Below are 23,572 nucleotides of genomic sequence, written 5' to 3'. Positions count from 1 at the left end.
CAACATGTCTTTTTTTAAGTTTTAGGGTGAACTGCACCTTTAAAGAAAACAGTTTTTGGATTATTGTAAATGAGAATACGTGTGTTGGCAAACCATTATGGTTATTTTGGCTTTTGATTCTGTAGTTCATTAATGTTATTTTAATAATATAAAATTACTTAGGGAATAGTGTTACTAGGACTTTTATTTTAAAAAGGGAAGTTCGTAGTGTTGATGACGCCTCCTGGAATAACGTAACCGCGGATTGGTTAGTTTGATTACCTAGCTCCCCATAGACATATGACCTCCTTATCAATATATACATTTTTAATATACAACTTAAATAGTTCTGTTTATTGTGCGTGATAAGTTTACAGTTGTGAAACAAGAATAAAATTATCAGGCAAATGTACTTCACTTTTAAAATCCCGTTGAAATATTTTTGCGGAAGCTTACTAGCCACTTTTGCTTCTTCGTAGATTAAACGAATTTAAGTACAAAGGCATCAAGCAACCATTGTCGCTTGAAAAGATGGATTTGTTTGGCGATCTTCCTGAACCCTCTCAAACTGGTAATATGACACTGTTAACATTCTATATATTTTAACTTGTGATGTTTCGTACTTATATGTGTGTCTAGTCTACAACAACGACAGCAATCGATAACTAAAACGCTACAAAGCCTGTGTAAATCGCCTAATGAGCTAATGGTAGGTATGTACCGTTGCGTACCATTCATTGTAAGCGAATCACTGACGTTGTTTTCGTAAATTATATTTGCATTTGTGGCGGTATTTATTCGTAGGGTTATCCATGTATTTATAGTAGGCCCACGCTTAACCACAAGACATCGATTTGGCGTGAAGTTCTAGTCAGAATGCTCAAAGAAATTTACTACGCCAATTGTCTATTCTAATTGTTGAGCAATTATTAAAGGAATTATACTAATGCATATGTGTGTGTATAGGGGACGTTACTGGGCGACCTCTCCAAGCAATGGATGACAGGTCTGACAAAAGGAAACATGAGGTCTGCCGAGATGGTGAATCTGTGGAAGTGGAGAAAAAGAAATTTTGTAAAGGTTTTCAGAAATTTCATAACTGTGGATAATCTATGCCTGTCTGCAAAATCTGTTCATGATCTGCATTGACTATGTGTTTGTTTTGGAGGTTGGGCCAGGCTCAGAGCGCATGTTGCTGCCCGCCGAGGTGAGAGAGAAGAGATGCAGGACGCGCACGTTATCTTGCCTGATCTCAACACCTCTATGTCTTCACTTCACCAGGAAGTGTAAGTTGACAGTCTTTGAAATTGTAGGATAGAATTTGTTTTTCCATTCTTTTCACTACTCTACACATAGACAGGGTGCTTCTTGGTGTGACAGTCATTCTCACTAATCACAAGCACCGTGCTTCTCGCGTGCCAGTCATGCTCACCAATCAGAAGTGGCCCAAGAAGGCGTATAGGTCCATAAACAGCAAACACTTGAAACTCAAAGAAAATGTTACATTCGCAGTGCGGAAAAAATACTGATTCCGCTACTAAGCTATAAGTGAATTACCTTCCTATTTCATGGTCCAAGATTGTTTCAGAATGGTCCTATTGAATAGAACCGGCGAGCTCCTTTTAAACATCAGCTTCAATATACTTCAGCGTATCATACCTTTTGTTTCTGTTAATAGGCAATAGCATTAGGATCCTACTAACCCATCAAAATAACGAGACAGTCAATAATTCTCACAGCAGCAGAGTCGGTGACCCCCAAAAAAGCCGTAAAACACAGTCGTGTTTATGTCATATGTTTTTAATTTAAGTATTTCCAAAGACCAGTCTTAATCCCACAACAGTAATAAAATAAAAGCCTTGCTTTAACATAAATACTAAAAGAATAGATCGCTTTAATTGCTATTACAGTTGGGTATGAGCACTCGGTCTTATTTAAGATAAAAAAAGAGACGCATATAATGTTTATTGAGTGTTGTTAGCTGCTGTTATTAACACTAAACACACTAGCGCAAACAAAAGGGCTGCATACACCGAAGTAGTTCTTGCTTGTTCGTTGGCGTGGGAAAAGGCGGTTCTAGTTTTATTGGGGGGTAATCAGCGTTACCTGCAAGATCGCTATTTTTCTTTTTGCTGCAATTGTTTTCATTATTACTTTAACTTGACATACCACATCTTTAAATTCTCATCCTTGCTTTAGAATATAGACCTGTTATTATTGATGGTATCTAATGCTGCGTCATATGTTTTAAAATTACTACACACTGAATATTGAAATGGAGGTTAACATAAAAAAAAACTAAATCTCAAATCGTAATCGCAATGTCTGTCAGAAAAATCGCGATTAGATATTTCCACCAAATCGAGCAGCCCTAACTAAGTGTTTGCTGTACGTATCAGCAGTGACAGAGGTCAATGAAGAAAGAGTAGAACAAGAATAATTGTTGTAGGAGGTGCGGAGATATCTACATTTCAAATTTTTAATGTACAGATTAATTATGCAGTCCATACATTATACTGTGCCATGTGGTATTTCCAAAAGCAGCACTATTCTGTGTTTATGAAATCTTGGTGATAACATTTGATGGGGAGGGGTCTTGGGTAATATTGTTAATTAAGGATTGGGATTTGAAAATGCCATGATGTGCCATATTACTTTTATACTGCCCAAGATCTGAATAACTAATTTAAGATGGTTTTAAAATGTTTTACCTGTTTACCTATTTCACAACACTGATTTTATTCCTGTTTCTTGCAATACTTCTGCTCTCTCATAGTCTGGTGGAATATCACTGCTGTATGCATGAACTCAACTATTTGCGTCTACTAACAAATGTGGTATGGTCACAAGCTTCAGTGTGCAAGACCATCTGTGGGTTGAAAGTGCACAGAGAAAAGTGAAATATGAACTAGAAATGGGCCATTCCACATTTTTTCAGTTCTGATAGATTCCGATACACAACTGCCAAAACCGATACAGATTGTGATACAAGAGCTTTTTTTACTTTAATATTTTAATAATAAATTTGTATATACAATAATACATATTAAATGGGAAATATATTTATACTTAATATATAATTAGTAAATAGAAATGAAAAAAGTATGCCAAAAAAATCTTTACTTAGGCTGCTAGAAACATACATAATGTACTGTTCCACCTTGTTTGTGCATCTTGTTTGAAGTGTTTTTTAGACATTTGCAGTTGAATTTGAATATCTTCCAAGACAGTATATGCAAGTACTTTTCTCCCATTTGCAACAGAGTCACTTACACTTCGTTGTGATAGCAACTCCTCATGTACAAGCTATAGCGAGTGCGCAAAACAACCCAAGCTACCGATTCCCAAATCATCCATTGCAGTTTTCATATTGCTCACGTTGTGCACGCAATTGTGTAAGACTTTTAGTGGGATTTTCCACTAAATGCTGCTTCCACCTCACAAAACGTCCTTTTAAAAAATGATTGCAAATCGCTGTACTACTAGTTGTTAAACGTTGTCATTGTAAATAGGAAACTGTTCTTAATACACCCTGTTCCAAATTATTATGCAAATTCTATTTAAGTGTCACTAAAATTAGATTTTTTGGTTTTCAATTAAACTCATGGATGGCATTGTGTTTCCGGGCTCTTTGGATCACTGGAAGAAATTTTAGACACCTGTGACAATTACTTGACCAGGTGTGCCCAATTAAAGGATAAACTACTTAAGAAGGATGTTTCACATTATTAAGCAGACCACAGTTAGCAACCAATATGGGGAAGAAAAAGGATCTCTCTGCTGCTGAAAAGCGTGAAATATGTCAGTGCCTTGGACGAGGTATGAAAACATTAGACATTTCACAAAAACTTAAGTGATCATCGCACTATCAAGAGATTTGTGTCTGATTCAGAGCACAGACGGGTTTGTGCAGATAAAGGCAAATTGAGGAAGATTTCTGCCAGATCCATGCATCGGATCAAAAGAGCAGCTGCTAAAATGCCATTATGTAGCAGCAAACAGATATTTGAAGCTGCTGGTGCCTCTGGAGTCCCATGGACATCAAGGTGTAGAGTCCTCCAGAGTCTTGCAACTGTGCATAAACCTTCTATTCGGCCACCACTAACCAGTGCTCACAAGCAGAAACGGCTGCAGTGGGCAGAGAAATACATGAAGACTAATTTTCAAAGAGTCCTGTTCACTGATGAGTGCCGTGCGACCCTGGATGGTCCAGATGGATGGAGTAGTGGATGGTTGCTGAACGGCCACCGTGTTCCAACAAGGCTGCGACGTCAGCAAGGAGGTGGTGGAGTCATGTTTTGGGCCGGAATCATGGGAAGAGAGCTGGTTGGCCCCTTTAGGGTCCCTGAAGGTGTGAAGATGACCTCGGCAAAGTATGTGGAGTTTCTGACTGACCACTTTCTTCTCTGGTACAGAAGGAAGAAGTATGCCTTCCGTAATAAAATCATCTTTATGCATGACAATGCACCATCTCAAGCTGCAAAGAATACCTCTGCATCAATGGCTGCTATGGGGATAAAAGGAGAGAAAGTCATAGTGTGGCCTCCATCCTCCCCTGACCTCAGTCCTATTGAGGACCTTTGGAGCATCCTCAAGCAAAAGATCTATGAGGGTGGGAGGCAGTTTACATCCAAACAGCAGCTCTGGGAGGCTATTCTGACATCTTGCAAACAAATTCAAGCACAAACTGTCCAAATACTTACAAGTTCAATGGATGCAAGACTTGTGAAGCTGCTATCAAATCAGGGGTTCTATGTCAAAATGTGAAAATGTTTAAAAAGTTAACATGTTTTAAAAGTTTGATTCAAATAGCTTTTGATTTCAGTACATATGCTGCAAACACAACAAATGACAATTTTCAGTTCTTTACAACTTATAAGGTGTTTTGAAGCTTACTGTGCATAATAATTTAGAACAGTTCATTGTGTTTTATTTAACAAAAAAATACTGTAATCATTAGGAGATTTGTTCAATAAAATTTGAATTGCACTCTTAATAGTTGATAACATGAGAATTATTCTGACTGTTGTTTAGATCACTTATTTAGATAAATGAGAAAAATATCATTTGCATAATAATTTGGAACAGGGTGTACTTTTCCTGGTAAAATAAAGGTTAATGAAATGAAAATGCATAAAATACTTTTAGATAATCACCCTCTTCCCTGATGTTCATGCACTCCTCGTACTGCAAAAGGTATATACATGATGTAACAGCAAGTGGAAGTCACTGTGTTTGCACCCAGAGTGGCAAAAAACACTGAGTGGCAGTATTAGCGTTCAGCTTGAATGCCAAAAAAAGCACATATAAAATGGGTAAGAGCTGTCATGTGATTGTACAAATTGATTTAACAAGAAAACTGCCTAAAACAAACTGAGTATCGGATGTGGATTGGTGACATATGACTTGTACTCAGTCCATCTAATAGGTCTGAATTGGTGCCTGCATATCAGATTGCATGTGCAGTATGAATTAAGCTTAATACTCTTAATTATTGTGAAAGTACGAAGGGTATTTTATTTTTCCCATGTGCTTTCTTAATGCTGGCTTACTTTTGGTGTGAAAATGACACCTGAGGTTAGATTTGTTTGTTTGTTGAAGTTTTGGGACCAATCATGCAATTATATAAGTGACAACTAGTAGTTTCTATTAAGGCCTAATTAAATAATTAGCGTCTGGGACCTAACAAAAAAAATCATCACTAGGTGGATGGGTGTCCAGACTTTTACACATGGAACGATTACTGTTTCATTTGTTCCTGTGTTTTGATGTTCATGGAATAAAAAGTAATTGCTTCAATATTTGTAAGTCTGTTGTTTTTTTACTGTGCTGTTTTCCTGCAACAGTTATTATTTTATTAGCATTGAACTTTATGTCCATGCTACTAATAATACTAACATTTACACCAAGGGCATAGATTTGGATATGGACAGTTGGAACATGTCCTTTCCAATATTTTGGTAATACTGTGTGTGTTTAGTGGGGTTGGGGGTGTTGTGGATTATTTGGTCCCTATAAGGGTTGAAGGCATATTTACTTGTTTACAGAATTTGTTCTGAATGAAGAGGGAAAAAGCTAAAGTACATGGATTAGTTCTTAAACGCAATATGGGTCATTCTCACAAACACATTACAGTAATTTCTTCTAACTTAAAATTAGTTTGACAGGCACATTATATTGGCTATTGTTTATAATGTTGATTTTTGTCTTGTTAACAGCAATATAAAACAATTGAAGATATGAATTTACATCTTATACTAATTGGGGAAAATGGTTGAGGGATCATTAAATCAGCTTTAAATTACATCATTTTTATTATAGCTAATAAGGTATTGCCAACTGCACTGCATAAAATTCAAATAATATATTTCACTGTAACATTTCATTTGTTTTTGAAGGATTCTTATGTTTGTAAGAATGACCAAATATAAGTGAAGGAGTTTACCACCATACCTTCATTATGAAAATAAAATGTTTCTGTGGATTTCAGTTAGACTCAAAGAAAATGATCCATATTCCATGTTTTGCTTGTTGCTAAAATCGTTAAGGGCGTGGCTCCCCTTTCTTGTTTGATGAATTCATTATACTTCTTGCATGGCTGTGCCTTCTTTTTCCAATTAAGTGTGGTATACGTGTCCACACTGATGAGGGGAGAATATGCATAATTTTAAGTGTTTGATGGGAGAATCGACCCCTTCAAAGAAAATGTTTTAAAAACGAAATACGCACATTTAACTGTAACACAACAAAAACTAATATCAATTTATTTTCTCCAAAAAGCTACTGGAATCTTCTGCGCTGCCTAGGAGAACTCCATTTCAGTTTCTGAACATCTGAACAGTACTGCAGTGATTCTCCGTGTTTGTTTAATTTCATCACCAGCTCAGTTAATTTAATTTGTTAAATTACTCAATGAGGTATTCATTAGGCAAACATGGTATGCTGGTGGTCGAGTCAAAAAATACTTTGGTGTATTGGATGGGTGCGACAAATACTGAAGTGACTACAGGTGAAGTCTGAAATGGTTAAGCTAACACACTTCAACAGAGATAGTTATCTGAAAAAGAAAGTTTCAGTTCTATGGTTTTGCATACCAGGACAAAAAAATAATTTGGTCCTTACCAGATTCTAAAATTATTTAAATCGAACCTCATGTGTAAGACAGCAGATTCCACCATATCATTATATTTTAATGGAAATGAAGCCTAAATGGAGAAGCCTTGTGTGAAATGCTAAGTACACCCCATGATTCAATAGCTTGAGGAACCACCTTTAGCAGCAATAATGAAGTAATTGTTTGCTGTATGACTGTCAGTCTTTCACTTCGTTGTGGAAGAATTTTGGACCACTTTTTTTTTTTAATCGGTCTGGACTTTAACTGGACCATTGCAGCACCTTGATTACTTTCTTTTTCAGCTATTCTATTGTAGATTTGCTGGTGTGCTTGGGATGATTGTGCTTTTCCATGAACCAAATTTGGCCAAGCTTTAGCTTTGCATTTGACTCTACAATACTTTGATATATAGAAGAGTTCAACTCAATTACTTCAAGTGCCCAGCTCCTTCAGCTGCAAGCTCAAATCATCACCTCTCTACCATTGTGCTTGACAGTTTGTATGAGGTTTTTGTGCTGATTTGCTGTTTGTTTGTTTTGTTTTTTGTATCAGACATGGTGCTGTACATTATGGCAAACATCTCCACTTTTGTCTCATCTATTCCCAAGGACATTGTTCCAGTGGTTTGTTCAGATGCACCTTTGTAAGCCTAAGTCGTTTTACCATTTTTTTTTTTTTTAACAGTAGAGATCTTCTCTTGGCAACCTTCCAAACAAGCCATACTTGTTTAGTCTTTTTCTAATTCTACTGTCATAACATTTAACATGCAAACTGAAGTCTGTTGAGTTTGACTAGCTCTTAGGTGTATGACCTTGGGATGAATTTGCTGGGACATCCACTTCTGGGAAGACTGGCAACCAAAAGTTCACACAAACCTGTCTAGGAGTGAGCAAGGATGAAAATAATTATGATTATCTCAGAGAACGCATGCAGTGCTTAGGCAAAAGGAGTCCATCCATCCATTTTCTAAACCGCTTATCCTACTGGGTCGCGGGGGGTCCGGAGCCTATCCCGGAAGCAATGGGCACGAGGCAGGGAACAACCCAGGACGGGGGGCCAGCCCATCGCAGGGCACACTCACACACCATTCACACCTACGGGCAATTTTTTTTTTTTTAGCAACTCCAATTAGCCTCAGCATGTTTTTGGGCTGTGGGGGGAAACCGGAGTACCCGGAGGAAACCCCACGACGACATGGGGAGAACATGCAAACTCCACACACATGTGACCCCAGCAGAGATTCGAACCCGGGTCCCAGAGGTGTGAGGCAACAGTGCTAACCACTGCACCACCATGCCGCCCATTTTTAAACATATATTAGATAATATTTAAAATTAATAATTAAAACAGCAAAGCTAGCAGGTTTTTTTTCTATGACAGAGTAAAAATGTAGCAAAACTGCTTGCGCTATGTCTGTACAGAATTGAAAGTAAGAAAAAGTCTGATATTAATCTACCTTACTAGTGATGTGAGAATTGCATGTGCATAACATGCAATGTTGGTATTAATATTGCGCATCGTCCAGCCCAATAATATAAAATATCACTTTTTAAGATTCAGTACAAAATACCGTGCATTGTGTTGTGATATTGTTCCAAACAGTTAACAGTTTTTATGCCAGTGGAAAATCAACAAATTGAAGTACCAAAAGTATGGTACCTGATGCAGTGGAAAAGTGCCCATAATAATCTTCATAGTGAATGTTAATAAGCTTATACTAAAACTGCTTTCTGATACTTCTGTGATGCAGTGCTCAGTAATTAGTTGTATATTTCTGGTGATTACCTAAAATGTATAAGTATACTTGCGTAGCTTATCAAAAATGAAGAAAACCAGTAATTTAATCTCTCTCTTTCAGTGGAATCAGTTATTGTTGTTGTTATTATTTCAGCTCCCGCCTAGCATATTTTGCAGTATTTGACGGGCATGGAGGTTCTCGTGCGTCACACTTTGCTGCCGAACATCTTCATCACACATTAGCCTTGAAATTTCCTAAAGGTGAGCCCCCTACCGCTGATGGGAACAAAGGCTAATTAGTTTTTAATTATAATTAGTTTCTCATTAATAATAACAAAAGTGTAAGCATTTATTATTATTTTTTTATTTGTCTCAACAATAGTTATTTAAATATGAATTACAAATTGTAAGAAGTCCTTTTGTGCTCTTTTTTGTATACTAAAATATGTGTGAACTTATTCAAAATTGCTGAATTAAAAAAAAACGAACAACACATACTTTGCAGGTGAGGTACAGAACCTGGACAAGCTGGTGAGGAAGTGTTTGGTGGATGCATTTAGACAAACAGATGAAGACTTCCTGAAAAAGGCCTCTAGCCAGTGAGTTGACGGTTTCTTATTTGCCTTTCCTGCGTAATCAAAATCTGATGCTGTTTCTATTGGCCATGATTTAAAATTATAATAGCAGTTCCACAGAGTAGCCATTCCAAATGTTGCCGAATAAACTAAATCCTTGTTCATCAAAACTGGCTACAAGGCCTGAAATAAAACTATGATTAAGTGTGGGTGACTTGAATTGCTTTGCCACCCCTATAGGAAGCCAGTCTGGAAGGATGGAACCACAGCAACTTGCATGCTAGTGGTGAATGATGATGTCTATGTTGCCAACCTTGGAGATAGCAGGGTGAGTTTGGGGACTTGTGGTTATTTAGGTAACACTCATGGTTTGGTTACTCCTCTGCCCAAGGACTGTAAAGCTCTGCAGAAGGAGGCATGTTCAGCTGAATGCAAAAGCAAGGCTGATCTGCCCTCCCTGCAGGACATATACCTCAGATAATGCAGGAGCAGAGTTGCCAAAATCAGCAGGGACACAATCCACTCAATTATCCATTTACCAGGTTGAGGTCTGGTAAGCATTTCTGCTATCTCTTGTGAAGTGAGAGGCTCAAAGGGAGCTTCTGCTCTCAGTCCATCAGACTACTTACAGTAACACTTAATTGACAGTTGTAATTAAACATAAGCTCCTTACTCATACAGTTTATGGGATTCATGTTGCACATATCTGGTTTACTTTTGTTTTATCTTTATTACCAGTACAGGTCGTTCTCTATCAGTTCTGGCTGACCGGTCTTAAGTTAATTTGGTTATGTCGACCCTTTATTTTATATATAAATATAGAAAAAAAAGTATACTGCATAATAAAATATCATCATCTTTCAGTCATATTGTCATCATTTTCACGTGGGAATAGTTGGGGCAGAAACTGTAATACACTCACTGGGCAACACTTGTGCTGTAAGTTTGTGGTTAAATATTTGAGGTCTTGGAAACAGTTGTGAAGTTGATCAGTCATAAGTTGACGACGAGCCCTATAACCTTACTGTTCCTTATTTATTACATATACTTTTTGTCTATTGCTTTTCACTAATTCTTACTGTAGCACAGTTGACCACTTTGAATTTCACTGCAGGTTATAGATGGAATGTGTATCTTTCATGTGACAAATAAAACCCTTGAGATTTTGCTTTTTGTCTTTATTCAATTGTTATCATTGTGGTTTTCAAAGGCTGTGCTGTGCCGAGAAGAACAGGAAGGGCAGGATGACAACAAAAAAATTGTCACTTTGGCACTTAGCAGGGAGCATAATCCAACCTGTTATGAGGAGCGCATGAGGATCCAGAGGGCAGGTGGCACTGTCAGGTATGGGAGGGCCTCTACTGTTAAATTATCTGAAGGAACCAAAGTTTGTGTGCAGTGTTAATGATCTTGCAAATTGTGGCTCATTTCTATTTTTTTTTCTTTTTTGGGTGGTAACAAATACTTTAAAATGAATTATTAAAGCTGTTTTTCATTATAATACTCTACCAGTCAAAAGTTTGGACACACCTCAGTCAGTGGATTTTCTTTGTTTTTATTGTTTTATTCATAGTAGATTAATATTGAAGACTTCAAAACAGGCGGCATGGTGGTGCAGTGGTTAGCACTGTTGCCTCACACCTCTGGGACCCGGGTTCGAGTCTCCGCCTAGGTCACATGTGTGCGGAGTTTGCATGTTCTCCCCATGTCGTCGTGGGGTTTCCTCCGGGTACTCCGGTTTCCCCCCACAGTCCAAAAAACATGCTGAGGCTAATTGGAGTTGCTAAATTGCCCGTAGGTGTGCATGTGTGAGTGACTGGTGTGTGAGTGTGCCCTGTGATGGGCTGGCCCCCCATCCTGGGTTTGTTACCTGCCTCGTGCCCATTGCTTCCGGGATAGGCTCCGGACTCCCCGCGACCCAGTAGGATAAGCGGTTTGGAAAATGGATGGATGGATGGACTTCAAAACAATGAAGACATGGAATTATGCAGTAATAATAACAAATGTGTTAAACCAGAATATGTTTTATATTTTATATTCTTCAAAGTAGCCACCTTTTGCATCGATGAATGCCTTGCACACACTTGGCATTCTCTCAATAAGATTATTATTATTTTTCAATATACTTTATTGATCCCCATGGGGAAATTGTCTTTACGCCTTCCTCAACTTGCTCTTTGTGGAGTAAGCTGTCCTCAAAGGGCTGCCACCCGTAGCGGTGCCCAGAGAGCTGGGGGTTAAGGGCCTTGCTCAAGGACCCACAGACGTGCTGAGACTGGGTTTGTACTTGTATTGCCCGGGAATTGTTTTCAATGAACAGGTATGTCTTGTCAAGAGTTCATTTGTGGAATTTCTTGCCTTCTTAATGTGTTTGAGACCATCAGTTGTATTGTGCAAAAGTAGAGTTGGTACACAGTTCTACACAGAGAATAGCCCTATTCAACTACTGTTCTACTCCACATTATGGCAAGAACCACTGAACTAAGTAAAGAGAAAAAACAATCCATCCTTATTTTAAGACACGGAGGTCAGTCAATCAGGAAAATTAAAATAACTTTGAATGTATCCTCAAGTGCAGTCGAGTTAACCATCAGACGCAATGATGAAACTGGTTCTCATGAGGACCGCCCCAGGAAAGACCAAGAGTTACTTCTGCTGCAGAGGATAAGTTAGAGTTACCAGCCTCAGAAAATGCACATTAATAGCACCTCATGTTAGAGCCCACATACAGGTCCTTTTCAAAAAATTAGCATATTGTGAAAAAGTTCATTATTTTCTGTAATGTACTGATAAACATTAGACTTTCATATATTTTAGATTCATTACACACAACTGAAGTAGTTCAAGCCTTTTATTGTTTTAATATTGATGATTTTGGCATACAGCTCATGAAAAACCCAAAATTCCTGTCTCAAAAAATTTGCATATTTCATCCGACCAATAAAAGAAAAGTGTTTTTAATACCAAAAAAGTCAACCTTCAAATAATTATGTTCAGTTATGCACTCAATACTTGGTCGGGAATCCTTTTGCAGAAATGACTGCTTCAATGCGGCGTGGCATGGAGGCAATCAGCCTGTGGCACTGCTGAGGTGTTATGGAGGTCCAGGATGCTTCGATAGCGGCCTTAAGCTCATCCAGAGTGTTGGGTCTTGCGTCTCTCAACTTTCTCTTCACAATATCCCACAGATTCTCTATGGGGTTCAGGTCAGGAGAGTTGTCAGGCCAATTGAGCACTGTAATACCATGGTCAGTAAACCATTTACCAGTGGTTTTGGCACTGTGAGTAGGTGCCAAGTTGTGCTGAAAAATTAAATCTTCATCTCCATAAAGCTTTTCAGCAAATGGAAGCATGAAGTGCTCCAAAATTTTGATTTCCGAATGACAGAAGCGCCTGACCTGGGCTACAGAGAAGCAGCACTGGACTGTTGCTCAGTGGTCCAAAGTACTTTTTTCGGATGAAAGCAAATTTTGCATGTCATTCGGAAATCAAGGTGCCAGAGTCTGGAGGAAGACTGGGGAGAGGGAAATGCCAAAATGCCTGAAGTCCAGTGTCAAGTACCCACAGTCAGTGATGGTCTGGGGTGCCATGTCAGCTGCTGGTGTTGGTCTACTGTGTTTTATCAAGGGCAGGGTCAATGTAGCTAGCTATCAGGAGATTTTGGAGCACTTCATGCTTCCATCTGCTGAAAAGCTTTATGGAGATGAAGATTTAATTTTTCAGCACAACTTGGCACCTACTCACAGTGCCAAAACCACTGGTAAATGGTTTACTGACCATGGTATTACAGTGCTCAATTGGCCTGACAACTCTCCTGACCTGAACCCCATAGAGAATCTGTGGGATATTGTGAAGAGAAAGTTGAGAGACGCAAGACCCAACACTCTGGATGAGCTTAAGGCCGCTATCGAAGCATCCTGGACCTCCATAACACCTCAGCAGTGCCACAGGCTGATTGCCTCCATGCCACGCCGCATTGAAGCAGTCATTTCTGCAAAAGGATTCCCGACCAAGTATTGAGTGCATAACTGAACATAATTATTTGAAGGTTGACTTTTTTGGTATTAAAAACACTTTTCTTTTATTGGTCGGATGAAATATGCTAATTTTTTGAGACAGGAATTCTGGGTTTTTCATGAGCTGTATGCCAAAATCATCAATATTAAAACAATAAAAGGCTTGAACTACTTCAGTTGTGTGTAATGAATCTAAAATATATGAAAGTCTAATGTTTATCAGTACATTACAGAAAATAATGAACTTTTTCACAATATGCTAATTTTTTGAAAAGGACCTGTATATGCTTCACAGGGTTCAGAGGAGATTGCGTGAAGTAGACCTTCATAGTTGAACCGCTGCAAAGAAACAACTACTGAGGAAGAACAACAAGATGAAGATACTTTCTTGGGCCAAGACACGCAAGGAATGGATGTTGGGCCAGTGGAACTTTGGTCTAGGTTCAAATTTGAGATTTTTGGATCCACCCATCATATCTTTGAGACGCGGAAAAGGTGAGGGGATGGTTCCTACATATATGATTCCCACCGTGAAGCATGGAGGAGGAGATGTGATGGTGTGGGAGTGCTTTGCTGGTGACACTGTTGGTGATTTATTCAAAATTCAAGGCACATTTAACCAGCATGGCTACCACAGCATTCTGCTGCAACATGCCATCCCATCTGCTTTGCACATAGTGGGACCATCATTTGTTTTTCAACAGAACAATGACCCCAAACACACCTCCAGGCTATGTAGGGACTATCTGACCAAGAAGGAGATTAATAGGGTGCTGCATCGAATGACCTGGCCTCCACCATCATCCAACCTAAACCGAACTGAGATGGTTTGGGATGAGTTGGATTGCAGAGTAAAGGCAAAGCAACTAACAAATTCTCAGCACCTCTGGAAACTTCTTCAAGACTATTGAAAAACCATTCCTGGTCAATACCTCATCAGTCGGATTGAGAGAATGCCAAAAGTGTGCAAGGCTGTCATCAACACAAAAGGTGGCTACTTTGAATAATCAAATATAAAGCATATTCTGGTGTTTAACACTTATTTGTGTACTGCATAATTCTGTATGTTTCTTCATTATTTTGAAGTCTTCAGTATTAATCTATTATGTAGAAAACAATAAAAATACATTTTTAATGTATTGGTAACTACAATTCATAGAGATAAGGTATGGGAGTTTCAGCATAGTGGTTAACGACAGAGATTTGCAGTTAAGTTTTGCTGTCCTACAAGGAATTTTGCTGTAGTACTTTTGAGCAAGTTACTTAACCTAAATTGCTTTGGTAATTCTAAAGGCATGTATGCATGTGTAGGTGGGAGGATGCTTTTCATTGTATTTCCGGATGGGCAAAAAAATTTTTGTTTTGGAACCAGCGTGCTGCCACAGAAGCTTTCTCATTAAGATGATAACTTCAAAATTATTTGACTAGTGTTTTTCAAACTTTGTATTGGCATTGCATGGGTGATGATGAGCTGGAACGGATTCAGTTTTGAGACACATTGCCACAAAATTGAAGCCGCATTGCATAGTGATAGCAAAGAAAATAGCAGTTTTCACACTTGATATTGTTCAAGCAATACCTGAAAGTATTTTAAGAATCTACAAACCTTGTAGAGACATCGTATCGGAGAGCAATAGTGCTGCCCGATAAATCATATTTTCATCGTCATCTTGATATGACTATGTGCAATAAACACATTGCAAAAGATTCCCTGAATTGCAATGAATAAGAAAAATAATTTTATTTAGACTCGCCATGCACAGATCTATCAAGTGAAATCTCTTCCAATCTTCCTCTGTGAGGTTTTGATCAGCAGTTTGGCCAGTGATACAAACAAGTTTCAAGTTCATCCTTACCGTGGCAGCAAGGGCTTTGATCAATAAAATATGTTTATTCAAATAAAACATTTTTAGAATTATTTTAAAAAGGTGTGTTTTTGTTAGTTATAATTAAAATGGTTTGAATTTAGCCTGATAGTATATCCAACATTATATTATAGTTTGCCTGACCGGTTTTATTAGATTATTAATTTTATGTTCAGCTCAATAGTTGAAGGCCTTGATGATAGTACTGGAGGTTAGTTTACAGTTATTTTAAATCACAATTTTATTTATTTATAATTCTTTGTTTCCCCCCAGATATACTGATATTTTTTATTTCAAGAGATGTTTTTGTTGAGTTTAGAAGAACGGGGAAAATAAAACTTTCATTTCTTTATAGTTTTAATGTCTTAATGTTCTGCTTTTATTTATTGCAAGTCGTATCGTCATTGGAATAATGGATAATGTTATCGCACATTGCAGATTTTCCTCACATCACGGAGGCTTAGTGAGGAACTAGGACTAAAATTTTGAAAACTCATCCCAGAATTGAAGCAATGCTGCATAGTGTCAGCAAAAGGAATGGTGAACACAGACATACATTACCAGTCAAATTTTTTTGCAGAAAACAGGTTTTTTTTTTTACCACTTTTCCATTTATTTCATAAAATGTAGATTTTTCTTCTTGGAAAGCATTGGAAAGTTGAGTGAAGAACTCAAAATAAAAATGTAAGTCAAATAAAACAAGTTTCCTTGATAACATGGAAGGGGTATGTAACAGTGCATGTCTGATATCCTGTTAACTGATTACGTGGTGATGACATAGTCAAATTCTAGGTTCCTTATTAACTTTAAATACACTACTTAACTGTTTAATGCCATGAAACACAACAGTATTTAATGTCCCTTGTTGAAAAGCAGGGGTTAATTTGATAATCAAAGATATGAGATTTTCTTGCTAATAAAGTTACTCAAATGGTGAACTTCATGGACATTTATTTGTTAAAGAATATTCAATATATTTCTAGTAAATGGTGAGTAACATTTCACAGGGTGTACAGAAACTTTTGACTGGCAATGTACATGCAAATGACTCCTGCTTAAGCTCAAAGCAGCATGTATATTAGGAACTGTAGCAGATTGGATTGATAGCTGGTTAACTAACAGGAAGTAGAAGGTGATTATTAGAGACACAATGCCACAATTGGCCTGTGTCCATAGTGGGGTACCCCAGGGTTTAATTTTAGGACCATCTTTATTCTTAAGTTATATAAACAATATTGACACTAACATATACAGAAAACTAGCAGGTTCTGAGTTAGCAACAGGACCTCAATCTAATTAAAGACTTCGGTGATAAATGGAATATAGATAAATGTAAGGTAATCCATGCAAGGAGTAGAAATATAGTCAAAGTCAAAGTAAATTTTATTGTCATCTCTGCTATATACTGTACAGGTACATAGAGAGACGAGATGACGTGGCTCCAGTTTTTTTCAGTGCAGACGAGAGAAAATAGACATGTAACAAATCAATAAATATAAGGTATACAAAAAAATATACTATACTTGGAGATAGAGGTAGAGGAGGTTATAATAGGTATGCATGGAAAATGTGCAAATAGGTGGCAGAAGTGCAAAAATGCTTGTAGCAGAGTTTGTGTGTAAAATGCAGATGTGCAGGAGTCAATTTGTTCGCAGTCCGGGTGTGTGTGGGGGGGGTAAGTGTGTTCAGGAGTCTAATGGCTACTGGGAAAAAGCTATCCCGCAGCCTGGAAGAACGAGTCCTGATGCTGCGATAGCGTCTGCCAGATGGGAGGAGTGTGAAGAGTCCGTGTGAAGGATGAGAGGAGTCAAGCACGATGCAGGAGGCCCTCCTGATGCAGCGCTTGTTGAAGATGTCTTGCAGCGATGGTTGAGACGCACCGATGATGTTCCCAGCTGCTTTGATGATCCTTTGAAGCCGTCGATTATCGGAAACCGTGCTGTTTCCAAACCAGACGGAGATGCAGCTGGTCAGGACACTCTCTATGGTGCCCCTGTAGAACATGGTGAGGGTGGGAGGTGGGAGGTTGGCTCGCTTAAGCCGTCTCAGGAAGTGGAGACGTTGCTGCGCCTTTTTGGTGATGGAGGTGGTGTTGGTCGTCCAGGTGAGGTCGTCTGAGATGTGAACTCCCAGGAACTTGGTGTTTTTTACCATCTCAACCGTGGAACCGTGGATGCTGAGTGGTGTGTGGCTGGGGCGAGTTCTCCTGAAGTCGACAACCATTTCCTTGGTTTTGTCCACATTCAGCGACAGGTTGTTCTCACTGCACCACGTGGACAGCTGCTGAACCTCGTCTCTATACGCCGACTCATCGTTGTTGCTGATGAGCCCCACCACCGTCATGTCGTCTGCGAATTTGATGATGTGGTTTGAGCTGTGCAGGGCAGTGCAGTCATGGGTCAGGAGTGTGAACAGAAGTGGACTGAGAACGCAGCCCTGAGGAGCACCTGTGCTCAGTCTGATGGTGCTGGAAACGCTGTTGCCAATTCGAACAGACTGAGGCCTCTCTGAGAGAAAATCCAGAATCCAGTTGCAGAGTGAGGTGCTCAGTCCCAATCCGCTCAGTTTCACACACAATCTTTGTGGAATGATGGTGTTGAAGGCTGAACTAAAGTCTATGAACAGTAGTCGCACGTAAGAGTCTTTATTGTCCAGATGAGAGAGGGAAAGGTGGAGTGCGGTGGATATGGCGTCCTCGGTTGACCTATTTGTGCGATATTTGTTCGAAAGACTCGTCATGTCGCAGGTGAAAAACAACCTCCCCCGATCACTGGACCCGCTACAGTTACATAAAGTACGGATATTTTATGGGTTCAACTGAAATTACGGAAGCTGGCTGTTTATATTGACACTTACATATCTTTCTCTCACTAAATGTGGGGAAGCAGTTAAAAAGTCCAATAGGATGTTGGGTTTCATCTCTAGGTGTGTGGAGTTTAAGTCAAGGGAGGTGATGCTAAGATTATACAATTCCTTGGTAAGACCCCACGTAGAATATTGTGTGCAGGTTTGGTCACCATACCTTAAAAATGACATCGCTGCCTTGGAAAGGGTCAACGTAGGGCTACAAGAATGATTCCTGGCCTTAGAGGAATGTCTTATGAGGAGTGGTTAGTTGAGCTGAATCTGTTCAGCCTTGAGCAAAGGAGAATGAGGGAGGACATGATCCAGGTATATAAGATTCTAACAGGTCTGGATGCTGTTCAGCCAAATGGCTACTTCAATATTAGATTAAATACCAGAGCTTGTGGCCATAGGTGGAAATTAGCGGGAGAACATTTTAAAATGGATTTGAGAAAGCACTTCTTTACAAACAAACAAGCAATTTATTTTGTATAGCGCGTTATCACAACATTACATTGTCTCAAAGCGCTTTACAGCATCTCCACCCAAATACCTCAGTGAGTAAGCCATAGGCGACAGTGGCAAGGAAAATCTCCCTAGAAGGAAGAAACCTTGGGAGGAACCAAACTCAAAGGGGGAGCCCATATTCCTGGGGCCGGCAGAGAAAGTCAAATCGAATACATGGCTAAGTGTCAAGTCACGCTGTCTAAGTCATAAGATTTGAGTCACAACCGGGGAGCAGGGAGGTGATGACAAGCTGGTGTTGGCGCTCCTTCAGAACGCTAGGCAACTAGTAGTAAGGCAGCCTACATGGAGAATGACATAGGCAGAAGGGCCTGTAGTTAGAGTATGGAATAGTCTTCTTGCTAGTGTAGTGCAAGCTAAAATCTTGGGTTCTTTTAAATCAGAGCTAGATAAGATTTTAACAGCTCTGAGCTATTTTGTGAGTTCTCCCCAAACGAGCTTGGTGGGCTGAATGGCCTCCTCTTGTTTGCCAATTTCTTATGTTCTTTGGGATGAATTAGAATGGAGACAGGCCTTCTCGTCAAACATCAGTGCGTGACATTACAAATGCTCTCCTGGAAGGATGGTCACGCACTTCTAAACCTTGTGGACAGCCTTTCAAGAAGAGTTCAAACTGTTATAGCTGCAAAGGGTGGGCCAACTCTATATTAAAACCTATATATTAAGAATGGGATGACATTAAAGTTTGTGTGTGTGTAAAGGCAGGTGTCCCAATACAGTGTATGAAGTCCTCTTGCACTTGCAGGAGTATCTTTTGGAGTTAAAGTATCGTGAGAAACTTTTAATGTCATCCTTAGCCTCCAATGTAGTCCAATCTTCCCTTTGACATTGCTCTTAGAGGGTCTAATGTTATATTTTGCCTCAACCTGCAGACTTAGAAACTCCTGCTTTATTCTGAAATCATTAATTATTTTCCATTTCTGGAGCAGAACACGTTTCCTCTGGACTTTATTCTTAATTCCTATAGTAAACCACCTTGGTTACAGTTTCCTAGATTTAGTTTTGTTGGAAAGAGGTATGAAGTCCTCTTGGACTTGCAATAATATGCTTTTAAAAAATTCCCATACCTCTTCAATAGTTTCATTATTTAACTCCATCCAGTTTCTAGTTTCTAGTTTCAGTCTCATACCATTAAAGTATACCATCCTAACATGGTATATTTTTGTTTTGGACTTTGATCTTCGGACAATAAAATTTACCTCCAATTTAACCACGTTATGATCACTACTGTCAAGTGGGTCTCAAACCTCAAATTTTCCAGTCCTATCCTGGTTATTGCAGAAAACAAGATCAAGAATGTTTTTAACAAACTGAGTAAAAAAAAGCAATCCTATACTAATTCCACCATCTCAATTTCATTTACAGTAGATTCGGAGACTATGTCTCACTGTATCCCAGGTAAATTAAAATCACCCATAACTACCACATCATTTTTATTACTCATAATCCTGATATTGTTGCATAGCATTCTGCAGTCCTCTGAAACTACATTAGGTGCTGTATAACAAACACGAACAATTAGGCCATTTGGGTTTTTAACATCTAGTTTTACCCATATAGCTTCTATACTTTTATTTTTATCAACAAGTTCCCTTGCCTGTAAGTTTTCTTTTACATATAATGCAGCACCACCTCCCTTCTTGCCTATCCAATCCCTACAGAACTTGTACCCATCCATTATATTCTTCTTTATCTTTGTCACTCAGCCATGTTTCTGTTATTCCTGTAATGTCATAAGTGTCTGATGAAATAAACTTCAATTATGAATTTTAAATTCTAATTAAAAATTAGTTTTCAAGTACCCAATATTTAATTTTCCAGGGCAGACAAGTAGCTCCTAAAATGTTTTCCATTTTTGTTTCTCAGTATAGTATGTATCAGCCTAATTCTAATCTTAATTTGAATTCTAATTATTAATAATGTTTCTAGTACTCCTAACTTTTAAGTACAGACAGCAAAGGGAAGGCCTTTTACAGGACTCACTTTCATTACATTTTGGAGCTTTCCATCTCCCCCTACCTATATTCTTAACTAACCTCCCTGCCCCTCCCCTTCCCAGTCCCTAGTTTAAACCCTCCTCAACTACTCTACGCATACGGTTCCCCAATACACTGGTTCTCCTCCGGTTCAGATTTAATCCATCTGGCTTGAACAGTTCCCATCTATTGCAGAAGGCATCTAAGTGCCCCATAATCCAGAACCCTTCTTTCCTACACCAGCCCTTTAGCCACACGTTTAATCTCCTTATCTCAGCTAACTTAACCTAGCTTGTGCATGGCATGGAAAGTATTCACAGAATATTACTGTGGATGTTCTGCTTCTAAGCTTATCTGCGACTTCTATAAATTTTTCCTGCAGAACAGGCCCCTTACCCTTGCATTTGTTATTGGTGCCATTTGTGTCATCGGAATGGTTAAGAGACGTAATCATTCTTGTCCTTGCTGTTGGACTCACTCATACTAAAGGTACCATAGATCATGTGACGCTTTTCTGTAAAATTAAACAAATAAGTGAAGGGAAAAGCAAGCAAAAATTGGTCACTTATTTGAGACTCTGTTGGTAGATGATTCTATTTGACTATATAATTAAATTTCAGCTCCTAAGTATTGCAAAAATTTCAGCCATTCCAATGCGAACTTTTCGTATATATTTTAGCTTTAAAACATAATACATTAACAAAATAATACTACTATTGCTATTACTCTTCATTTAGACCCCGCACCATCTTCCTTCTGCTATATTGTCGAGTAATCAAGAAGGATGTTCTATGTCCAACTCATGACATATATATATATATATATATATATATATATATATATATATGTGTGTGTGTGTGTGTGTGTGTTTATATGTATATATATGTATAGGTTGGTAAGGAGCATGCACTGATTACAGCGCATTGCCGCACCCACCACACCACAAACCACCTCAGGGATGAGAACCTGAGTGCAGCCATGTCAAGTATAATCACATTTCCTGGTTTTCCAGTCGATCCATCCGGTAATTCTTAATGTTAGAAATTGCACAGTTTAGCAGTGTGGAAGGAGAAAGGCTTAGATAGGGAGAGGGGGGTGGCGAGGCTTTCCGTGGAATATGTTGCTGTTGTTCTGACCGAATCCTTTCTATTTTTTATTTTTTTTTGCTGCAGGGATGGGCGTGTTTTCGGTACATTGGAGGTATCCCGGTCAATTGGGGATGGACAATATAAACGATGTGGTGTGATCTGCACACCTGACCTCCGACGCTGTCAGCTCTCTCCTAATGACAAGTAAGATACTGTCTCATGTATTACTTTCTGCTGCCAAAAAAACTAAAGTATATGCTAACAATGTAAAGACCATCTAGAATTTTTTTTTTTTTTAAATTAAGAAATTAAAAAAAATTCTTGAACTTTTAGTGCTTTCTTAGGAATGAAAATCTTTTCCTCAAATAAGAAAGCATTTTTCTACCAAGATTTGACAAATATAAATGATTCTTGAATGTAATCCTGTGTGCATCCTAATATTTAGTTTATAGTGGTACATGTTTAATGAACTAAAATTAATCTAATTTTGGTGTATAAGGTTTTTCATTTTAGCTTGTGATGGCCTCTTCAAGGTGTTTACGCCAGAACAAGCTGTTACTTTTGTCCTCAGTGTCTTACAGGTAGGCTGCTGTTCGAAATATAAATTTGTTAATTACAGAGAATGGAGCTAGAAATTGGAAAAGAGTGATTGTAGGACTGATGTTGGCTAATTTATGCAGTTTTTTTAAATAAACTTGCTTACACAAGAGTATGTCCTGCCAGAAATACCTGTAAATCTCTTACTGCTTTACACACAGTGTTATAAAACATCAGGGTCATTCCAGATTAGTTGGGTTTATGGGCAGCTATGTTTAACACCTTACAAGAACTCAGTACAGTGAATTGGTCAGAGAGGCAGATTAACCCACATAACAGCAATTATAAATGTCATTCTTTCATGTGTTGTGTGTATTCTGTGGTACTTATTGTTGACGTTACCGGTATGTGTTTCTTAGAATGATACAGCAGAGTGGAACAGAGACCAAGCTTGGAAGGAAGCAAGCTTTGAGGCAGCATGCCAGCAACTAGCAAGTGAAGCAGTGCGACGTGGCTGTGCAGACAATGTTACGGTCATCCTGGTCTCTATTGATTTCTAAAAGAGTATAGTTTCCCAGCCTGTCCAGACCTCTGACATTTCCATTGTCCCGTCCCCAATTCTACCAAAACAATAGTGATGCTTTGGTATTATGTGGAAATAAATGTGCTTTTTTATACATCTTAAACTAAATATGTTTACTTGACTTGTTGTCTTGTAAAAACTGTCCACCATCTGTAAAACATAACATTTCTGATTAAAACAAAGTACATAAATCTGTTCACTTATTTGGTTTTTGCTTCATTTTTCTTATTTTTAGTATTTTTCCCTACTTGTTCATAATAAGTAGAGCCAAGTTATAGAAATGACTAGAGCAATATTATATGAACCCAGTCTCATCTGACTGAGAATATGTATTTTATTTATGAAAAGGTTTGGGTCAATTACCTTATGTAATCCGGCTGAAAAATGTAATCAGTAATGTACAGTTGTGGCAAAAAGTATTGGTTTCTACAAAGTTTGCTTCTTCAGAGTTTGTTGATCTTTTTTTCATGTTTCTGTGGTATAATTACAAGCATTTCATGTCAAAGGCTTTTATTGGCAATTACATTAAGTGTATGCAAAAACTCAATGGCCCTTCTTTTGTAAGACTTCTGCAGTTCACCTTACCATTCTGTCAGTCAACTTCTGGGCCAAATCCTGACTGATGGCATACCATTCTTGTATAATCAATGCTTGGAGTTTGTCAGAATTTGTGGCTTTTTGTTTGTCCACCTGCCTCTTAAGGATGGACCACAAGTTCTCAATGGGATTAAGG

The 23,572-nt window shown here is 38.5% G+C and overlaps 1 protein-coding gene across 5 annotated transcripts; it reads left to right on the top strand.

Moving 5' to 3' along the window:
• Nucleotides 1-234: 234 nt before the first annotated feature.
• LOC125711315 (integrin-linked kinase-associated serine/threonine phosphatase) lies at nt 235-23,038 on the top strand. Of its 5 annotated transcripts, none has more exons than XM_048980115.1 (10): nt 235-550; nt 946-1,007; nt 1,148-1,265; nt 8,985-9,091; nt 9,336-9,429; nt 9,646-9,733; nt 10,616-10,749; nt 21,804-21,923; nt 22,219-22,300; nt 22,676-23,038. In XM_048980115.1, the coding sequence occupies exons 3-10, from the start codon at nt 1,201-1,203 to the stop codon at nt 22,814-22,816; spliced, it is 831 nt and encodes a 276-aa protein (XP_048836072.1). In that variant the 5' UTR covers nt 235-550; nt 946-1,007; nt 1,148-1,200; the 3' UTR covers nt 22,817-23,038. The 5 variants fall into 5 exon arrangements, with proteins under 5 accessions (XP_048836072.1, XP_048836069.1, XP_048836070.1 ...); XM_048980112.1 differs by having other exon boundaries at nt 946-1,053; XM_048980113.1 differs by having other exon boundaries at nt 946-1,059; nt 22,253-22,300.
• Nucleotides 23,039-23,572: the final 534 nt, after the last annotated feature.

The sequence above is a fragment of the Brienomyrus brachyistius genome, chromosome 17 (genome assembly GCF_023856365.1).
Source record: "Brienomyrus brachyistius isolate T26 chromosome 17, BBRACH_0.4, whole genome shotgun sequence".
Taxonomy (NCBI): Eukaryota; Metazoa; Chordata; class Actinopteri; order Osteoglossiformes; family Mormyridae; genus Brienomyrus; species Brienomyrus brachyistius.
This window is presented reverse-complemented; position numbering and strand designations above follow the sequence as displayed.

What these genes read in the sequence shown, in the direction of transcription:
- LOC125711315 (XM_048980111.1), top strand. Translation starts at nt 511, where the DNA reads ATGGATTTGTTTGGCGATCTTCCTGAACCCTCTCAAACTG. An exon ending in GAAAAAGAAATTTTGTAAAG is followed by an intron (nt 1,060 to 1,147) that starts GTTTTCAGAAAT and finishes TTTGTTTTGGAG; the next exon opens with GTTGGGCCAGGCTCAGAGCG. An exon ending in TTGTCCTCAGTGTCTTACAG is followed by an intron (nt 22,301 to 22,675) that starts GTAGGCTGCTGT and finishes TGTGTTTCTTAG; the next exon opens with AATGATACAGCAGAGTGGAA.